The 20,764-nt window shown below is 47.3% G+C and overlaps 1 protein-coding gene across 8 annotated transcripts in view; it reads right to left on the bottom strand.

The window, feature by feature from the left end:
• Positions 1-20,764, bottom strand: part of IL1R2 (interleukin 1 receptor type 2) — a 37,070-nt gene that overhangs the window by 7,545 nt on the left and 8,761 nt on the right. Inside the window, exons 1-6 of one of the 8 annotated variants that reach the window (XM_055539508.1) lie at positions 12,380-12,544; positions 11,248-11,375; positions 10,041-10,299; positions 7,869-8,049; positions 4,259-4,430; positions 1,260-1,322 (exon numbers count right to left, since the gene is read on the bottom strand). In XM_055539508.1, coding sequence (XP_055395483.1) covers positions 1,260-1,322; positions 4,259-4,430; positions 7,869-8,049; positions 10,041-10,299; positions 11,248-11,314 — 742 coding nt within the window. In that variant the 5' untranslated portion in view covers positions 11,315-11,375; positions 12,380-12,544. Of the gene's footprint in view, positions 1-1,259; positions 1,323-4,258; positions 4,431-7,868; positions 8,050-10,040; positions 10,300-11,247; positions 11,376-11,806; positions 12,068-12,199; positions 12,316-12,348; positions 12,545-20,764 lie in introns of those variants that run through there. The other 7 variants (XM_055539501.1, XM_055539500.1, XM_055539502.1 and 4 more) reach the window with 7 other exon arrangements.

Below are 20,764 nucleotides of genomic sequence, written 5' to 3'. Positions count from 1 at the left end.
CAGACCACAACCCTAGCATCTGCAAGAGCCCCCCTAGGCTCCATGGTCACCAAGTAAAGTTTAAAATATAAATGCTAGTTGCTCAGTTGTGTCCAACTCTGCAACCCCACAGACTGTAGCTCACCAGGCTCTTCCATGCCTGGGCTTCTCCAGGCAAGAACACTGGAGAATACTGTTTGAACCACCAGGGAAGCCTCAAGAATACTGGAGTGGGTAGTCATTCCCTTCTCCAGGGCATCTTCCCAATCCAGGGATCAAATCCAGGTCTCCTGCATTGCAGGCAGATTCTTTACCATCTGAGCCACCAGGAAAGCCCTTAAAATATAAGCCTAAGACCAAACAGAAGAGATAGGTAGGTAGGTAGATAGATGGATGGATGGATGGATGGATAGATAAATGATTGATGGATCAATAGACATGTGATTGATAGATGGATAGATAGAACTCTGCAGCCAGGGTTTAATAAATGAGCATAAGACCTAAAAAACGATTATAGAAAAAACAAACACACACAAAAGGTGCAGGCCTCGCAGACACACAGGCCTGAGTCTGAACCCCAGCCAGACTCAACTGAGACTTTTTGACAGACACTGAGGCAATGACCCCCGCCACCCTCACCCCAGGCATCTTTTCTTCTGGAAAATGGGAGAAATAAGACCATCCCACAGGGTTGATGTTGGCATTGAAAGACATCTTATTAGACTTCACAGTGTTTGATAAGAAAGTGTGTGCTGGCCGGAACAGTGAAAGGGTGAAAAACGAAAACCTCTGACAAGCATTACCTCCCTTGACCCACTGACCTGATAGGAAGCCATAAGAAACTGTCTCCAGGGAGCCAGCAGGGCAGTCTGAGCCTTGTAATGCTAGCATTAGCCACATGTTGGTGACGTGAATTATTAATATTGTAAATACACCTCAGTTGCTGCCTGGGACATCATGCCATCAATTATTCCTTTCATGTAGTTAACAATGGCCACTAGAATGTTTTGATTTTTTACATTGAGTGTTTTTGTAGGTAGAGTTTTCAAGAAGTTAAATATGCATGCTTCCCAACAATGCCATTTCTATGAACATTTGACAAAGAAAAATGTTCCCTCACACTTGTTAATTCGCACTGGGGTAACAACATTGTTATTTCTTGCAGGGAGGGTCTCCACCCGAGACATGCATCCCCTAGGACAGGCACAGTGGGTGACACAGGGGTCCCGGGGCCCCAGGTTTGAGATTGCAGGCACCCCCATGGGTCACATGGTCCTTACCCAGCGAGGCTGAGATGGTCTGGTGGGGAGAGATGATCACAGGAATAGTCTCCTCGTCTCTTTCTGAGAAAGACAGGAGGAAAGGAGATTCAATGAGGAAGCGCTTCATTGCGAGCTGAGGGTCAGGGTCTATTGTTTAGCTAATTAGCTAAATTCTCTTTTGCAGCAGAGCCAGACATTGTGAGACTCAGCTTTTGTCTGGCAAAGGAAACCGGCTAGCCACAAAATTGAGGCTCTTTGGCCAACGCTTTTCCCAGAAGAGAGATTACTGGAAGAAGCCGCAGTTATACACACATTCCTCTCGCAGATGTTCTATGCTCTGCGATAACAATTAACCATTCCACTCCCCAGCTTTCTGAATGAACCCTTAACAGGAATGTTCTCAATGTCCACGGGATGGGTGTTACTTCAAAGGCTCCTCACCCTAAAGTAGCCCCCTCCACACCTGCCACTAGAGTCCTGGAGTCACTTCTGAAAAATAAAAAAGGCACACGACATCCAGAACCACCTGTTTGTGATGCTAATCCCACGTGTGTGTGTGCTAAGTCGCTTCAGTTGTGTCAGACTTTGTGCGACTCTATGGACTGTAGCCCACCAGGTTCCTCTGTCCATGGAATTTTCCAGGCAAGAATACATGCCCTCCTCCAGGGGCTCTTCCTGACCCTGGGATCAAACCTGAGACTCCTGCATTGGCAGGTGGGTGCCACTGGGAATGGCCACCTGGGAAGCCTGCTAACCCCACACTGAGAGAGAAACGGGGTAACCCAGCTTGGCCACCTGGGCTTGTAATTGAGGAAATTGACTCTTTGTGGAGGAATCAGAGCCCAGCTCCCCAAGAGGCAGTTCTCCCAGCAGCTTGAAGAAACTGGGCATCTAAACTGGGGCAGAAAGGACAGCGAAGGGTGGATGAAGGGCTGCCCATGTCCACCACGGCTCCATCCTCATGTCTTCCACTAAAGAGCATCTGAAACCCTAGTGGGATAAGCTTTAGGCAGCATCCCCGGCGAGCCCAGAGAGCAGCCGGCTTCTCCACTGTGACCGAGATCACGACCAGGAGCCTGCGCCTCCTTCCAAGATCACAGGGCTGCTTCAGGGAGGCAGACAGGGGAGAAAGATGCCCCAAGGACGAGATACATCCGTGGGTCGAAACTCCAGGGCATGTCAGGATCACCTGGGAGCTTATTAAACATGGGCTGCTCATTGTTTCTTATTCAGTACGTCTGGGAGGAGGCCTGAGAGTCTGCGTGTCTGATGAGTACCCAAGTGATGCCGCAGCTGGCGGAGGACCACCCTTGAAAACGGCTGAGACACAGTGTGGTCGGGACACAGGATAATAGGTAGGTTGGCGCCCCCTCGTGTTCCTGTGCTGTATCACATGAACAGGATAACGGTGGAGGGGGGCGGGATTCTAGGGGATCCCCTCTGCGGGGGAGCAAGGGGCTGATGCGATTGAATCCTCACCAGACACAGAGATTTCCATTCATGGAAGACTTGATTTCCCCTGTAATAAGACTGGATCTCTGTATTCTCTGGGAGAAGAAAGTCTTTTCCCTTCGTAGACTAATTATATGCCTGAACATAGTTTCAAAGCTATCTGAAATGTCCGTGTGTGTGTGTGTGTGTGTGTGTGTGTGTCTGCTCACTTGCTCAGTCATGCCCACCTCTTTGCAACCCCATGGACTGTAGCCCGCCAGGCTCCTCTGTCCATGGGATTCTCCAGGCAAGAACACTGTAGTGAGTTGCGAGTCCCTCCTCCAAGGGATCTTCCTGACCCAGGGATCAAACCCTCATCACGTGCATCTCCTGCATTGGCAGGCAGATTCTTTACCACTAGTTCCACCTGGGAAGCCCTGAAAAGACCCCGACTGTGTAGTTATTCAGCGTATAAAATTAAGAGAAGCACCATACTGTCCAGAGCAGGGGCCAGGACTTCACCGCTTGTGTGCCTCGTGCACCAAGCTTGATGCCCAGCACGTAGGAGGCGTGGAAGAAACAGTGAACAAACTTGACTTGCTAATCAGTGCTGTTCACACATTATTTTCAGGTAGAACTCATGTAATGCGCGCCCTTGCTATTTCAAATCCTGGTTTCAAGGGCCACGAGACACGCTTGTGTGTTAGTCACTCAGTTTTCTCAGTCGTGCCTGACTCTGTGACACCCTGGGCTGTAGCCTACCAGGCTCCTCTGTCCATGGAATTCTCCAGGCAAGAATACTGGAGTGGCTTGTCATTTCCAAATCCAGGGGATTTCCACAACCCAGGGATTGAACCTGGGTCTCCTGCACTGCAGGAAGATTGTTTACCGTCTGAGCCTTCAGGCTAGACATGCTTGGGGAAGATCAAAAAAGAGAGATTTTTTCACCAGCTATACCAATGTACAGACTTCTCATTGAAAACTCCAAAAAGTCCTAGTATCCTAGAATTAGGAGAACCCACTCCAGTATTCTTGCTTGAGAAATCCCATGGACAGAGGAGCCTGGTGGGCTACAGTTCATGGGGTCACGAAGAGTTGGACACAACCCACCAACTGATCATGCATGCACATCCTAGAAAGTTATGGCAACTGGATTCTGATGACTCGCCCTCGAGGTGCAAGCCTTCCAAACGGACCTTGTGGAGAGACCTTCCAAGTGAACTCCTGTTAGGCTCCCTCTAGTGGTGTATATTTTAACTTCAGACTTAGAACCCTGTCAACTACCCAGGGATTCACTGTTCATAAAATCACCCAGCTTTCTATCCTTCCAAGTGTCTTATAAGCCTGGTGCCAAGAGATTTGCCATATCTGTTCTCCTCTCATACCAAAGACACTCAAAGAATTCTACATGAAACCAAACCAATATTGTAAAGCAATTTTCCCTCAATTAAAAATATTTCTTTAAAAAAATCAATCAAGAAATAACAACCTGGGGGTAAAAAAGAGTTCTACGTGAGCCCTAATTTTTTCCTTCCATGCTTGTTGCTGAACCAGGGTACAGAGGTTTCTTGATGGCAAGTACTCACTCTTAACTCGGAGTTTGATATTCCTGGTGATGTTGTATTGCCTGCCTTTGTGGGCATACGTCATGGCACAGGTATAGTAGCCTGCGTCCTCCATGGACACATTGTTTACGAGTAAGCGAGTTCCCCTCACATTGAGAAACTTCTGGTTGTCTTGATCCAAAGGGACAGAATCCTTAAGGGAAAATGGTTTTCAAAGTTACACTGTATCCTTGTATATGTATGGCTGAATCTCTTCATTGTCTACCGAAAGCTATCACATTGTTCGTCGGCTATATCCCAATGCAAAAATTAAAAGTTTTTTTTAAAAGTTAAACTATATTCTAGCTGATATCTCAAAAGCTATGAACAGCATCGGTATTGTGCATCACTGTTGAATTTGCAACCCAAGAATCACCTTGGTATTCACTTAGCAAATATTGTCCTTTGAGGCATGGTTTTCTCTGTATTTTGAGGAGAGGGAGTTTGTTAGCATATAAAATAAAATGGCTGGATTGAAAAGAATGAAATAATGCCACTTGTAGCAACATGGATGGGGCTAGAGATTGTCATACTGAGTGAAGTAGGTCAGAAAGAGGAGAAGTATCATATGGCATTGCTTATATGGGGATTCTAAAAAGAAATGATACAAATGAACTTATTTACAAAAAAGAAATAGACTCACAGACCTAAAAAACAAACTTATAGTTGCTGGGGGGAAGGATGGGGGGAAGGATAGTTAGGGAGTTTGGGATGGACATGTGCACACAGATATACTTTAAATGGATAACCAACAAGGACCTACTATTTAACACAAGGAACTCTGCTCAATGTCATGTGGCAGCCTGGATGGGAGAGGCGTTTAGGGGACAGTGGATACACGTTATGTATGGCTGAGTCCCTTCACTGCCCACATGAAACTATCACAAGATTTTTGTGAGTTGGCTATACCCCAATACAAAATAAAAAGTTTGTAATAAATGGCTGGGTCTGTTTAACCACAAGGTTTAAAGCACGTTTGCTTCAGCACAATGGGAAAAAAAGAAACTATCTTCTTTGAAAAAGTAGGCCATTAAAATATAAATATATTTATGGCCTAACTGCTGCCTATAGGCCCTGGGAAACATCCAGAAAGGAGTGCTATGATATAGTCATGGTGAATGCCCCCAAGAGTTGATGTTGCGGTAATCACATTAAGAATCATTTCTAGTTAAAGAGTTAGGAGAGATGGAGAAAATTTTGTAAGAAAAAACTCAGTGTGAGACATGAAGCCGCACTTTGGACAAAGGTACTGCAGAGCAGAGCAGAGGAAATACCTCACGAGCACAAAATGTTCTCAGGAACATCTCTTTCAAAACCATGACGATTGCAATCGTCAAATAGAACCCTGAGTCAGTTCACAGACTTATTCTGAATGAGAACATGGGCATAACTGGAAGACTTTGTCAGCCACATGACTCATTAAGTCTAATTGAACAATATACTTAATTAAAAAGAGATTTCATCATTCCCAACACATGTGATCAAATATGAACAAACTCAAACAGGGCTCAGATGTAAAGAATCTGCCTGCAATGTGGGAGACCGGTTTTGATCCCTGCGTCAGGAAGATCCCCTGGAGCAGGAACTGGCAGCCCACTCCAGTATTCTTGTCTGGAGAATTCCATGGGCAGAGGAGCCTGGCCAGCTGCAGTCCATTGGGTCCCAAAGAGTTGGACACAACTGAGCGACTCACACACACACAGAGTGTGGGTTTCTGATTAGTGTACTTCAAATGTGAACAGTCTCTAGTGTGTTGATTAAGTTTAAAAAGTTAAAACAGGGCAGAGCCACATGGTTCTTCCAGGGTCTACACGTCTCCAGGGTTCCCCGTGTGCCAGGGATGTGCGCGTTCTGGCCTCCATGGTCAGAGGTCTGACTTCACCCTCTGCCAGCTGAGTGACCTCGGGCACAGTACTCACATCTGTGCGTCTCCCTCTCCTAATCCATAAAATGGAGATGTTAACAGCCCCTCCTGCACTGGGTTCGTGTCGGGGAGTTGAGAACAGACTTGGACACAGTGCATGCTCAGCGACGGTCAGCACTCTTAGGACGGGAACCGACATCGTTAAGTGCTACCAGGATGCCCCTGTCCACCAGCATTTACACACCAAGCACTGCCCAGGGTGTTTCACACACTTGCTCCATGTCAACTCGAAACAGTCCCAGGTGGTGGGAGGGATGAACTGCTCCCTTGCAGAGAAAACAGGTTAAAGAGGGAAAAAAGCTGACCAAGGCTGGACAACAGGTCACTGAAGGTGCAGGGTTTCCAATCCAGACTGGTCACCCCCAGAACCGGTGCTCTGTCCTCTATGGCAAAATCTCTCACTTGACGAAACCAAGAGTTCCTCTACTGGGCGGACTAATTCATAAGAGCTGGCTACTTACTGGGTTCATTAAAAAGGTCGTTTAGGCTTTGCCATGCCATCCTATACAAAAAACTGAACGGACTTTTTGGCCAACTCAATATTTTCTCTGAAAATCACTTAAAAGTTTCCAATATTAACTTGACATACTATGGCTATTTTGCAGTTAGAATGCTTGTCAATTGGTCAACCTACTTTTTTTACTGAAGTGTTCATTTCTATCCATTTTTAAAAAGTAACTGTACTTTTCAGTATCAACTCACAGTCTATATCAGGGGTCAGCAAACTTTTTCTGTAAAGAATCAGAAAGTAAATATTTTAGGCCACATATCTTCTGTCCAACTATTCAACTCAGTTGTCACTGCCCCATAAAAACACAGAGACAAATGAGCACGTCTCAGTAAAACATTACTTACAGACACTGAGATTTGAGTTTTATATCATTTTCACAGGTCATGAAATAATAGTCTTCTTTTAATTTTTTAAACCATTTAAAAATGTGAACACTATCCTTAACTGGATAGTTAACATCCAAAATTGAGTAGCAGCTAATATTTAAAATGGATAATAACAAGGGCCTACTGTAGAGCACAGGGAACTCTGCTCAATGTGACGTGGCGGCCTGGGGGGGGGTGGAGTCTGGGGGAGAATGGACACATGTGTATGTATGGCTGAGCCCCTTTGCTGGCCACCTGAAACCATCACAACATCATTAATTAAATATACTCCAATACAAAATAAAAAGTTAAAAAACAAACAAAGGAGCGGCAGCTACTGGCCCGCGGCTGTCTTTTGCCCACCCCTGGTCTACACAAGGGAGCTGACAATGGTATTTATCAAACAAGATAGGAAATCGTGTTTACACCAATATTTACTCCTTTAACCCAAAGGCTAACTTTCATGTGCTTTTACAAAAACTCTACTAACACGTATATAAAGTTGTTAAACAGTTCTTTCTAAATTTCTATAGACACAGCATAGAGTAAAAAGCTACTTTCTTCAGCTTTTATTTATTCTGCATTCATTTCACACTCTGTCTTTTCAAATCACTATCTGAGGATGCTTACTCACGCCTTAATAAAGATGCATAGAATATACTAATCATGGTCCTTTTTAAAAAAAAAACAGAAATAGAAGAGTGAACATATTGCCTTCAGAATGGGTATTTTATGTCTTTTCTATGGCTCTTCAAACGTGTATTCATTAAATGGCAACTTTTAGAGACGTACCTTGTACCACTGAATCCTCACGTCAGTTCTGTTACCGATGAATTCGCTCAGATCAGGACAAACTAGTAGCCCAGAGGCTGACAAGGGTATAATTTGTGGGTAGAAGATGAGAGGCACGGAGGCGTCTGTCTTCTCGAAAACCCTGAGCTCAACGGACATTTTGTCACAGTAAGACGCATTTCTGATTGAAAAGAGGAGAAAAGAATACTAAATGGCAAGGAAGAATGAAAGTAAAACTAAATGAAATTAATAACTTCCCCAATCTCAGTGAATACTTCATTCTGTATTTTTCTCATTAGTATTGTCGTATTTCTGTCCCTTGTCCTTCCAAATCTTTGGGGGGCAAAAGAAGTACCGCGTCATAATTGCCATATAGGAATGGTGATGTATTCTGCATGTTTCTCAAAGGACCCTTCACAAGCCTGCTTTCAAGGCCATCGAGGCCACTAAGAAGAAATTCCAGCTTTTTAGTGGAGAAGGAAATGGCAACCCACTCCAGTATTCTTGCCTGGAGAATCCCAGGGACAGAGGAGCCCACCGGGCTACAATCCATGGGTTGCCAAGAGTCAGACACGACTGAAGTGACTTAGCACATGTACACAAGAAACTCCAAGTCCTCTTCAAAGGGGTCTACACCCTCCCACGTTCTGGGGGGTGCTTCAGCACAGCCCCAGCATGCTCCAAATCCCTAGCCCAGGAAACCTTATCCAGATGGAGAGGCTGTTTCCGAAGAGCCACTGTTTCCACAGAAAGAATATCCCCTTTACTTCTCTTGGAAATCATGTATCAACTGAAATCAAATATCAGGAAACTGTTACGATCTTTGGATAAGATCTGTGAAGTATTTTTTTCAGTACTGCATGGGGGAAATGAGCTTGGTAAGTTTGTTTGGGTTTTTGGTTGGTCTAACAATAATCTCAATATCATCATTCTATCAAGACCTTAGAACTGGGGAAAAGGCAGAGGCAAAATGGTGGTATTAATAGAAACAGAGAATTGGAAGACTGCAATTGACACGTATACAATATTGATGCTATGTGTGAAGTAGACAATTGATGGGAACACAGTGCATAGCGCAGGAAGCATACTCAGTGCTCCGTGGTGACCTGAATGGGAAGAAGCCCAGAAGGGAGTGGATGCATGCATAGGCACAGCTGCTGCCCCTGCTGCGCAGCAGAGACCGACACAACACCATAAAGCAGCTGCGTGTGCTTAGTGACTCTGTCATGTCCAGCTCTTTGCGACCATTTGAACTAGAGTCTGCCAGGTCCCTCTGTCCGTGGGGTTTTTCAGTCAAGAATACTGGAGTGGGTTGCCATTTCCTCCTCCAGGGGATCTTCCCGACCCATGAATCAAACCCGCGTCTCCTGTGTCTCCTGTACTGCAGGCAGACTCTTTACCCACCGAGCCATTGGATAAGCCCTAAAGCAACTACACTCCAGTTAAAATTTAGAAACAAATAAAAATAAATTCAGCTGAATATTAAAAAAAAAAATTTTTAAAGGTTAAAATGGTAAATGTTATATTATCCTTGTGTCGCCACAATTAAAGAGGAAAAAACGCAACAGGACAAAAAAGGGGGATCTAAGTCCCATGTCAGGAACTGCGGGTTCCAGCCTCAGCTCCACACCCACCACCTGGGAGAACTTTATGAGCCTGGGTCTCCCTGCCCCATAAGCATTTGGATTAACTGCTTCCTAAAGTCTCACCCCCGTCCCCAATCCTACTCAGGGTTCTGCATGTATTCCTTAAGTCCTTGTGGATTCAGCAGTGAACAAAACAAACCACGTCCCTGCGCTCTGGAGTGTATGTTCTAACGGGGTGGACAAGTCCTTAAATACATCAAACCAGTACGTGTGTGTCAGATGGAGACAAAGAACTACAGGTTCAGGAGAGAGAGTGACAGGAATCCCGCTCTAGACAAAGTAACCAGGGACATCCTCTTCCTAGAGGTGATACTTAGACAAAGACTTCAGTGAAGGGGAGAACGGGCACCGTGAGGACGTATGGGGACAGGCTCCCTGCTAGGAGGCATTTCAGGAACAGTGAGGCAGGCGGAAAGTAGGTTCCCACCTATGGGCTGGATGTGGAAGTCCAGGTTGTTATGGCAATGCCATGCAAGCATCCGTTGTGGAGGAGCCCCCTCCCCTCTTCTTGTCCCCAAGGGCTGACCTGACAGTGCAGATGTAGGTGCCGGAGTCTGCCTGGGAGGCTGGCACGATCCAGAGAGCTCCGTCTTGGACCCACACACGCGACTCTTCTTCCCCTGGGACTGCCACGGCGGAGTCATTTCTACGCCAAGTCACGTTGACATGGGCGCTGGTAGACTCCCAGTGGAGCACCTGGGGGCACGTCAAGACCAAAGGCTCCCCTTCTACCTTGAACCTTGTTTTGGGGTGCCTGCCGTAAAATCGGCAGCTTCCTGCGGCCACTGAAGGACAGAGAATCCACAGTCAGGTTTTGGGTCTCTCCGGGCACACTACGTACCCTGAGGATGTGGGGCCCCACCAACAAATCTGAGAGCTCACAATGCTCTCAAAGCTCCCAGATAATGACATTAGGGCTGCTAACAAGGTCCATCTACATTTGGTGGGAAGAGTTAAATTAGGTTCACAAGATAACAAAACAATTTTGGTCTTTTTTAAGAATTTTTTTTTTTTTTAATGTGGACCAGTTTTAAAGTCTTTACTGAATTTGTTACAATACTGTCTCTGTTTTATGTTTTGGATTTTTGGCTGTGGGGCATGTGAGATCTTAGCTCCCTGACCAGGGACCAAACTCACAGCCCTTGCATTGGAAGGCAAGCTCTTAACCTTACTGGGCCACCAGGGAAGTCTCAAGTTTGGCCTTATTTTTTATTTTATGACAGCTGGCCATTCAAAGTTGATCTTGATTGAGTTCAGCTTAGTCCCAACACATTGGATGGTAAAAATCCAAAGCCACCTTTTATCAAGGGCAAAAGCACAGTCTCTTTGGTTTGTTCCTTTGGCAGGAGTGACTGACGCCCACAGCAAACTCATCCACCAGAGGAGACCGGCAAGGGAAGACTGTGTCTCCTACCAAGGCATGGATGGCCACACCTTGCTTCTCGATAACAACAAAGACTCCCTAGATAAAAGCAACTCCTATCCCCAGGTGGCTCAGTGGTAAAGAATATGCCTGCCAATGCAGGAGACGTGGGTTTGATCCCTGGGTCAAGAAGATCCCCTGGAGAAGAAAATGGCAACCCACTCCAGTGTTCTTGCCTGGAGAATCCCATGGACGGAGGAGCCCGGCGGGTTACAGTCTATGGGGTCACCAAGAGTCAGCTTAGTGACTAAACAACAACATCCCCAGAGAATCTGCAGGCAAGCCCTCCCAGCTGAGAGTCACTACTTACCCATGTGCTCCTCAGACTGCACGGCGAAGGTGGACATACCCATTATCAATACAGACAAGAGGAACATGGCTCCCAGAAACTTCTGGAGGACACAGGAAGGGGAGGCTGCCAGTCCAGCACACCAGAGCCTAGCAGAGGAGACAGACGGAGCGGGTATCACCAGGAGCCACCACACCAGAAGAGAGGACCCGTGAGGGTGGTCCCGGGATGGTCTCTGGAGCTTTTACCTGACAACAGAAACCTTGTAGCCTAGATTTTTTTTTTTTAACAAGAAAACTCAATTTTTTAATCTGTTCTTCCTCTCTGGCAATTTTCACTTGAAATAGGAGTTCTGTACCCTAAGTCTCCTGAAACGTGCCTTAGCACTCCCGGCTCCTCGGCCCAAGAGGTTCGTTCCCCACCTAAGGCCACTGCTAATGTTTTGGCTCAAACACCACTCTTCACAAGGTCTTCCCCAACCTTCCCGCATAATTGCACCCCCTTCTGCCCCAACACTCCATCTTTCCTTTCCAGCTCTATTGCTCTCTTGACATTTATCATCAACCTTGTCTCTTCTCACCAGCATGTAAGCTTCAGGTGCTCAGGATTCTAATTCATTTTGTTCAGAGCCGTTTCCTAACTCCTGTCTGTTGAGTGAGGGATGAGTGAATGAATCACAAGGTCAGAAGGCCCTCATATTTAACTTGTCAGAGAACTTTTGCTATAGTCTTTATGGATTAACTCTTATTTTACACACAATTCTGACATAACCTGAGGAATTCTATATATTCTGTGGTCTAGAGCATCCCAGAGGAAAAAGCAAAATGAGGGCCAAAAACTGAATATTTTACACCAGTTCACAAAGCATTCCTCCCCATCAACCTCCCCAAAGCTGGAGTATCAGATGCCCCCTGTACTTCCCCGCCCCCCCCCACCCCGGGCCTCCCGCACCTCCCCCGTGGGACCCGCACACCTGCCCCCTGGACCTTCCACATCTCCTCTGGTCCGGCTCACACTCTATCACAGGTGCCTCTTGTAGCGCTAGCCACTGCCAGAACAATCCTGCTAACAAGCCAGCCCCAAACCCATGCCATAGAACACCAGTCTTTCATTCTCGCTCACAGGTCTGTGGGTGAGATGGAGGTTGGCCGACCTAGATTACGCTGGGTTAGGCTCAGCTCCGAGCTTCAGGTGGGACCCAAGTCAGCTCCATGGATGTCTCCCTCTCCTTGGACCAGTGACTTTCTGGGAGGTGATGTTCTCATGTGATGGCAAAACATAAACAACGTGGGCAAAAGCACGCGAGGCCTTGCTTGCTCAGAACTAGCTCACTCTTGTTGGCCCACATTCCATTGGCCAAAGCAAGACACGTGGCCAAACCTGCCATCTGTGGGGCAGGTAAATACCCCCACCTGTAGAGGGAGGAGTTTCCCCAGGAGGGAATGAAGTGGGTGCCATCAGGCCTTGGACCACACCTGTGGACCCAGGGGTGGGGACAGATTTGAGGACAATTGTGTCAGCGGCTCAGTGTCCCACTCTTTGCGACCCTATGGGTTGTAGCCTGTCAGGCTCCTCTGTCCATGGTATTCTCCAGGCAAGAAAACTGGAGTGCGTAGCCATGCCTTCTCCCAGGGGATCTTCCCAACCCAGGGGAAGAGCGAACCCACATCTCCTGCATTGGCAGGCAGATTCTCTACCACTGAGTCACCTGGGAAGCCCATGAGGACACAGGCTCCATCTTATTCAGTTTTCATGGACTACGTGGTGCCCACTTCCAGAAAGTACCAGGGAATGTGCACACCTGAAAGTCAGCTAGGGAGCTGGGAGTGATGAATGAATCCAGACAGAAACACCCTTGCCAGAACCCACCTTCATATTCTTGAAGGAGTTTGGCTTGTTCCCCATTCCTGGCACAGCTATCATTCAGAATGGCTCACAGTAAACCCACATGGCTCTTAGCTTGCCAGGGCAGTGTTGGCAGACAGAAGAAGTGACCCTTGAACTCTAGAAACCTCCCCCACCTCATCACTGGGCAACCATCAGAAGATGGGGGCTCAGAGCTGTGTCCTGAGCTCCCCTACTGGTGACACGAGGTGACATGGAGGACCCGAGACTTTCCCCTTAGCTGGGTGTCCACCCTGGGCTGTCTCACCATCAGCTCATCCTGCTTCTATTCCTGTAACTTCACCTCTAACCCCACCCAAGGTTCACTAGGTCATTTACTTAGCATAAAGGTCACCCCAACATTTACCATGTTGTTATCCTCTTTGGACAGGGACTTCCCTGGTGGCTCAGACGGTAAGGAATCTGCCCACAATGTGGGAGACCCAGGTTCGATCCCCAGGTCAGGAAGGTCCCCTGGAGAAGGAAATGGCAACCCACTCCAGTATTCTTGCCTGGGAAATCCTGTGGACAGAGGAGCCTGGAAGGCTACAGTCAAAGGGGTCTCAAAGAGTCAGACACAACTGAGTGACTAACACACACAGCTAATCACATCCTAGTTGTCCTGGTCCTAGCCAGACTCATGAGATCTCTAGTGAGGACTGAAAGAAATAGGAATTAAACACACGTACAATCAATACCAGTAGTCATGTACGGATGTGAGAGCTGGACCATAAAGAAGGCTGAAGAATTGATGGTTTTGAACTGTGGAGCTAGAGAAGACTCTTGAGAATCCCTTGGATAGCAAGGAGATCAAACCAGTCAATCCTAAAGGAAAGCAACCCTGAATATTCATTGGAAGAATTGATGCTGAAACCGAAGCTCCAATAGTTTGGCCACCTGATGTGAAGAGCCGACTCATTAGAAAAGACCCTGATGGTGGGAAAGATTGAAGGCATGAGGAGAAGGGGGTGACAGAGGATGAGATGGTTGGATGGTATCATTGATTCAATGGACATGAGTTTGAGCAAACTCCGGGAGATGGTGAAGGATAGGGGATCATGGTGTGCTGCAGTCCATGGGGTTGCAAAAAGTCAGATACAGCTTAGTAACTGAACAACAACAATTAATACCACACACGTGAATAAATGAATGAAGTCAAAGATATTGACACAGAGATCTTTCTGACCCAGAGATCATTCCAAATCCGTGGATGATAGAGTAGAAGAGATTAAAGAGGTGAAGTAGCTTGGCCAATATCTCACAGCTAGTACATGGGGTTGATGTTTAAACCCAGGACTGGTGATTCCAAAGCCCTTAGTCTTCAGAAACAAAGTTTCTACGACAGATGCTAACTTCCTTCTCCAGGGTCTGCTTCCCCAATAACAGAAACCCCCCGACTCTTAACTGAACACCTCCCATCCCACACAAAGACTACATTTCCCAGCCTCTCTTGCAACTAGGAGTGGCCACATGACAAAATCTGGGCCAATGAAATGTTTAAGTGGAAATGTATTATCCTCCCAGACGTCAACTTAAAAGTATCCAAAAAACTTAAAAGTCCCCGATCCCCCACCTGGACCCTGAGCCTCACCTGGGCCCCTGACCCCCTACCTAGACCCCCCAGTCCCACCTGGGTCCCCCAACCCCCACATGGACCCTAGGCCCTGCCTGGACCCCCAGCCCCACAGTGGCTCCACAAGCCACAACTAGGGCCCCTGTAGCCCCACCTCGTGCCACCCCCCGTGTCACCTGGGCTCCCAACCCCCTGCCTGGACCCCCAGCCACCTCTGGGCCACGGATCCCCTCCTGGGCACCCAGCACCCCTGAGGCTCCCCAGTCCCTGGCCTGGACCCCCAGACCCGCCTGGGCCCCCAGCCAAAGGCAGCTGTCTCCAGTCCTCTCTGTGGACTTTGGCAAAACAGCAGCTTCCCTGTGACCTCTCCAGGAAGTGGCTTCAGACAATTAAACCACAAACACATAGCAGTGATCATTTTCAATCATCTAAGCCTCAGAGGCAGGCTGGAGCCGGAGCTGCAGCAGTGTGGGAAACATCAGTTTTTGGCAGCCCCGAGGAAGAAGAATTCACTTTGCAGCAAAATGCTGTTTTCCTGTCCTACTTTCTTTAAATGTGTCTTTAAATTACAGGCAATTTGACATTTCTGCTTGAATCTGAGATGACCTTCTTACTGGAAGAAAGAAATTGTAAAGGCATTTTGTTCCAGTATTTGAGTTACAGTTCTAGCTTTAGTTTTTTCTTCTGTCAAATGACCTGTTTTGCTGAATTCAGTGTAAAAGTAGGGAGGAATAGGAGGCAAAGCAGGGCCAGGCTCCGAAAATGACCAAAAATGTGGGAAAAATTGATAAAAAGAAAAAGAATGAAGTAAGGTAGAAACTGTTGATGGTTCAACCTAAGCCAGGGGTGCCCAGGGAGGGGAAGGGGTGGGAAGGAGGCGGAGGCCTGAGCAGCGTCCACCACAGGCCCCCTGAGGCCCAGGTGACTGTACCTGCTGGTGACCCTGGGCCTGCCTCCTGCTCAAGGAGGGACGTGCAGCCTACGGCTGTGCAGGTGTTTACTTCACCTTTAATTCTGAACAATCCCAACAGACTAAAAAGTTGCAGAAAGCAATTCCAACAGACTAAAAAGTTGCAGGAAGTTATATATACTAAAAAGTAGAACACCAGTATGCATCTTACCTTGTTATTATTGTTTAGTCGCTCAGTCGTGTTTGACTCTTTGAGACCCCACGGACTGTAGCCCACCAGGCTTATCCGTGCATGGGATTCTCCAGGCAAGAATACTGGAGTGGGTTGCCACTGCCTTCTCCAGGGGATCTTCCTGACTCAGGAATCGAACCTGTGTCTCCTGCATTGGCAGGTGGATTCTTTACCACTGAGCCACCTGGGAGGCCCAATGTATCTTACCCAGAGTCACCAATTTTGGTTTATCCTCATCTTCTCTGTCTTTCTGTCTGTCTCTCTTTCTGGGCCCCTGACCCCTTCATGACCCCTCATGACCTCTGTGCTTCTCAGAAACTTAGATCCAAATACTCTTCATTTTGCTTCAGCTGTTAATTTAGAAAAAATTTCCAAGCTTAATTTTGATGTAAATAGTAATTTCCCATAGTTTTCAGAAGTGGGGCTTAGGCCCCCAAACCCTGGCTTGACCCCCAGCCCTGCTTGGACCCACCCCAATCCCACCTGGGCCATACACACACACACACACACACACAAACACACACTTTCCCCTGAACACCTGAACATTTATTGAGAGTAAATAAGCAAACGTTAGCTCCAGAGATAAATCTTCAGGCATTTAAAAGGAGCAAAAATTTTACTCTCTAGTATATTTGAGTATCTCTCTTAATTCACCTAGAAGATGAAACTGTTCTTTATTTCTACCTTCACCTTGTTCCTGGAAGGTTTTAAGCCACTGCGAGCGCCTCCATCTGTGAGTCAGGAAGTACAGTCACCCCGAACGCAGTCGAGGTGACCAACCTTGACTATCAATGAAGTAAATTAGCTCTCCAGCCTCACGCCTACCACTGAGTCACGTCCAGTTCGCAAATTCCTAAAAATCTAAACAGGGTGTTTCAGGCATGTGATACAAAACCCCCTGAAACCTATGGGGAAATAAATATTTACATCAAAATTAAGCTTGGAAAAGCAATTACTAATTCAATGTCGAAGTCAAATAAAAAGTGTTTGGAACTAGGTCTCTGGGAAGCACAGAATGTTAGGCATTTGAGATTCTGTTAACTTCAGAGGCAGAGAATAAAAGACAGGTTTGAGGCAGACAAACATGTTGGTTCAGAGTGGAATCCCTGAGAGATGTCCACACACTACTTTTGTCCTGTAGAAAAGAGAAGCCAGCATTTCCCTCCCTCCTGGGATTAAGGGAATTTGGAGCAGGACGGGGGGACTGCTTCAGGTCTGCGTGGCTGTGTCAGCGGCAAGTCTTGACCCTAATGGGGTTGGGGGACAGATGCGCTAACTGGAAGCCAGGGCACAGGAAGACCCATCTTTGGCAGAACCAGCCGTTGGGCCCCATTCGGCGGAATCTCACAGGGGAGAACTTGGTAAGGCTCAGACTCAGCTCCACCATGGGCCACACACTCTCTATTTTACTGTCTACCAGTAAGTGTCTCTCTCTCTCAAATCACCCTTTCCCAATGAATTTATCTGCAAACAAAGTAGAGTTACAGATGGAGAAAACAAACTTATGGCTACCAGGGGGTAAAGAAGGGTGGAGGGATAAATTGGGAAATTGGGATTGACAAATACACACCACTACATATAAAACAGAAAACCAACAAGGACCTACTGTACAGCACAGGGAACGCTACTCAGTACTGTGACCTATATGGGAAAAGAATCTCAAAAATAAAAAGGAGCAAATATATGTATATATATAACTGACTCACTGTGCTGTACATCTGAAACTAACACATTATAAATCAACTATATGCCAATAAAAAAAATTTTTTAACAAAAATAAATTTTAAAAATTAAATTAAAAAAATAAATAAAATCACTCATTCCCTGTCAAACTTTTTGAACTTTGACCAACATCTGCCCCAGGAACTATTACCCAAGAGATACAGCAAATCAGCCCAGCTCATCCTGCCACTCAAATACTCCATTCACGTGCTTCATTCCCAGCAAGCCGCAGTCGTTCAGAGCCCCTGGGGGTTCTGGACCAGCAAGCAAAGACACTTCCTCCTGCATCAGCCCCTCCCACAGGCCAACCCTCAACAAGCCCTCCTCTAGCTCATAATAGTCACCTGTAGTCAGCCAGTGGGACAGACATGGAAGCTGGACCCCTGAGGCCCTTGGCACCCACAGTACAGACCCACCAGGCTTCAAATTCTCCCAGCCCGAGGTTTGTGTAAAAGGGATTCAGTACTCTGAACAACTCCACAAAGCAAAACTCATGGGTCTGGTAAGAGTCTGTCATCCCCAGTAAACATGAAGAATGGAAACAGACTCAGATACATTAAGCAGGTTCCCCAAGGCCAGAGAGCTGATGGAGTGATGGAGTAGGACGTAAACCTCGACCTACACGATCCTCATCCTTGGGACTGGATCTCAGCTCTGTGGAAGCACCAGCACCTGGAGCTGGAGGGGGTTCCAGGAGCCATCAAGCTTAGCAACCCACCTACACAGGCTTCCCAAACCAGCATCCTCCACAGATGGCCACGCTGGCACCTTTTAAGACAGACACTTCCAGTCTTAGAAAGAACTCATTGGAAACATCTGTCATTTCAGGATGCAGGTTTGCCTACCCCTAAGCTCCACTCAATGGCCAGATTCCATCCTGGGGGAAGCTCATAAGAAGTCCTTGTGTATCTTCCAAGAGCCTTGAGGGTCAGGGAAAGGTGACCAGATTGTTCAATGAGAAGCAGAGAAGAGGTTGTTGTTCATTTGCTAAGCTGAGTCCAACTCTTGCGACCCCATGAACTGCAGCATGCCAGACCTCCCTGTCCCTCACCATCTCCCAGAGTTCACCCAAGTTCATATCCACTGAATTGGTGATGCCATCCAACTATCTCATCCTCTCCTGCCTCTTCTCCTTTTGCCCTCAATCTTTCCCACATCAGGGTCTTTTCCAATGAGTGCAGTTCTTTGCATCAGGTGGCCAAAGTATTGGAGCTTCAACTTCAGTATCAGCCCTTCTAATGAATATTCAGGGTTGATTCCCCTTAGGATTGACTGGTTGGATCTCCTTGCAGTCTAAGGGACTCTCAAGAGTCTTCTTCAGCACCACATTTCAAAAGCATCAGTTCTTAGGTGCTCAGCTTTCTTTATGATCCAACTCTCACATCCATACATGACTACTGGAAAGATCACAGACTCCATGGACCTTTGTCAGCAAAGTGAAGTCTTTGCTTTTTAATATGCTATCTAGATTTGTCATAGCCTAGACATAGAGAAGAGGCAGCTACTCAGAAAAAGAGGGAGAGCTGATGGAAGAAAACACACCCACAAAGATGCAGCAGTTGATTGCCCAATGACAGAGAAGAAAAACTAGTAAGAAGAGTGCAAGAACCAAACAGCACAACAGAGCCCCGTAAGAGCAGGCACAAATGTCCCCCTCCACCTCTCCATGCTTCGTGAAAGAATCTAGGTGTTCCAGCACAAAACAGTTGGTGTCTGTAATGATTTCCCCTGAATCATGAAGAACAGTTTAAATCCCGCTCTCCATCATTAAAAAGAATATAATGTCATTTGCAGCAACATGGATGGACCTAAAGATTGTCTTACTGAGTGAGGTAAGTCAGACAGAGAAAGAGAAATCTCATAAAAAGAAATTATACAAATGAATGTATCTTCTCTGGACCTTCTTTCTCAAGCTTAGGAAGTGCATTATGCATGTGGTGGGCATAACAGCGAATTATCTTCCAGTGTATTTCCCTTTCCGTTTCCTCTGAGTCTTCAGCCACTACGGCCCTAAAAGAGGGGAAGAGCAAAGGCTTGCTCGGTAAGGAGGGCAGGAAGTGGACACAACGTAGGGGATGTCCAAGTTGGGAAAGTGGGTTCTGCCCCCACTTCCAGGCTCAAAATCTGAGTGCAGAGGGACAGCTCTGCTTTCCAACTGGGCCCCTTGAGGAATTCCCACCAGGGTAACGTAGGGAGCCCTGATCAAGACGGCAGCACCCAGGGAGGATGGAGACATTGGCATGTTAAGGTGGAGGGAGGCAGGGTTAGTTACCTGCAAGTCTCAGTTCTTTGCTGATGGGGAGGAAATACAGCTCCCCCTATGCTTCCAGTGGAGAACTGGGGCAAGCTGAGATGTGAGCTGATATGGGGCTGCCATGATGGGGGACAAGATGACCTAGAGGCTGCGGGACACTCAGTCCATAAGGAGCAGTACAGCCGATTATGAAAACATGTCCTTGCGAACATGTGTGCTAAACTGCCTCAGTCATGTCTGACTCTCTAAGACCCCATGGACTGTAGCCCGCCAGACTCCTCTATCTGTGGGACTCTCCTGGCAAGAATACTGGAGTGGGTTGCCATGCCCTCCTCCAAGGGATCTTCCCAACCCGGGGATCGAACCCATGTCTTTTCTGTCTCCTGCATTGGCAGGCAGGTTCTTGACCACTAGTGCCACCTGGGAAACCCAGAAACATCCTGATCAGCTAGTAAATAACCACTTACTTAAGCCCTGAGCTCTCTACACTCTGTCTTTCCAGAGACGCACCCGAGATCCTCATGGTCCAAAACCTCATGCAGCACCTGCTCTAACTGATCGGTGCTCCTGCTCTGCTGGTTGGTACATGTTTTGGGTATCACCTGCACAGGTAGCCAGTCTAAGCCAGGGGAGAGCCAAGGCCATGGCTGGGGCACAGAAAACCATGGGGCCATCAAGGGGCACAGTGGGGCCATGTCAGCCAATGCATTGGCTCTGACTCCCAGGCAAGACCAGACCCCGGGTTTCCCAGCCACGAACTTCAGCAGGAGATGTAGGGGGACACTGTGTGACCAGCAGGTCCAGGAGCATCTTCATGGAAGCCAGTGAGGAGCCCCCAGGCCAGCAGATGGGGACCAGCCACCCTCCCCATCACACCCTGGGGACACGGCTTCCCCATTTCTCAGACTCTGGCAAGAAGTAGGTGGCAAGGTCAGAAACTCTAAACGACTGAGCATCTACCCA

This window comes from Bubalus kerabau, chromosome 11, assembly GCF_029407905.1.
Source record: "Bubalus kerabau isolate K-KA32 ecotype Philippines breed swamp buffalo chromosome 11, PCC_UOA_SB_1v2, whole genome shotgun sequence".
Lineage (NCBI taxonomy): Eukaryota > Metazoa > Chordata > Mammalia > Artiodactyla > Bovidae > Bubalus > Bubalus kerabau.
The sequence above is the reverse complement of the archived record's forward strand: the minus strand, read 5'-3'. Positions and strand labels throughout refer to the sequence as shown.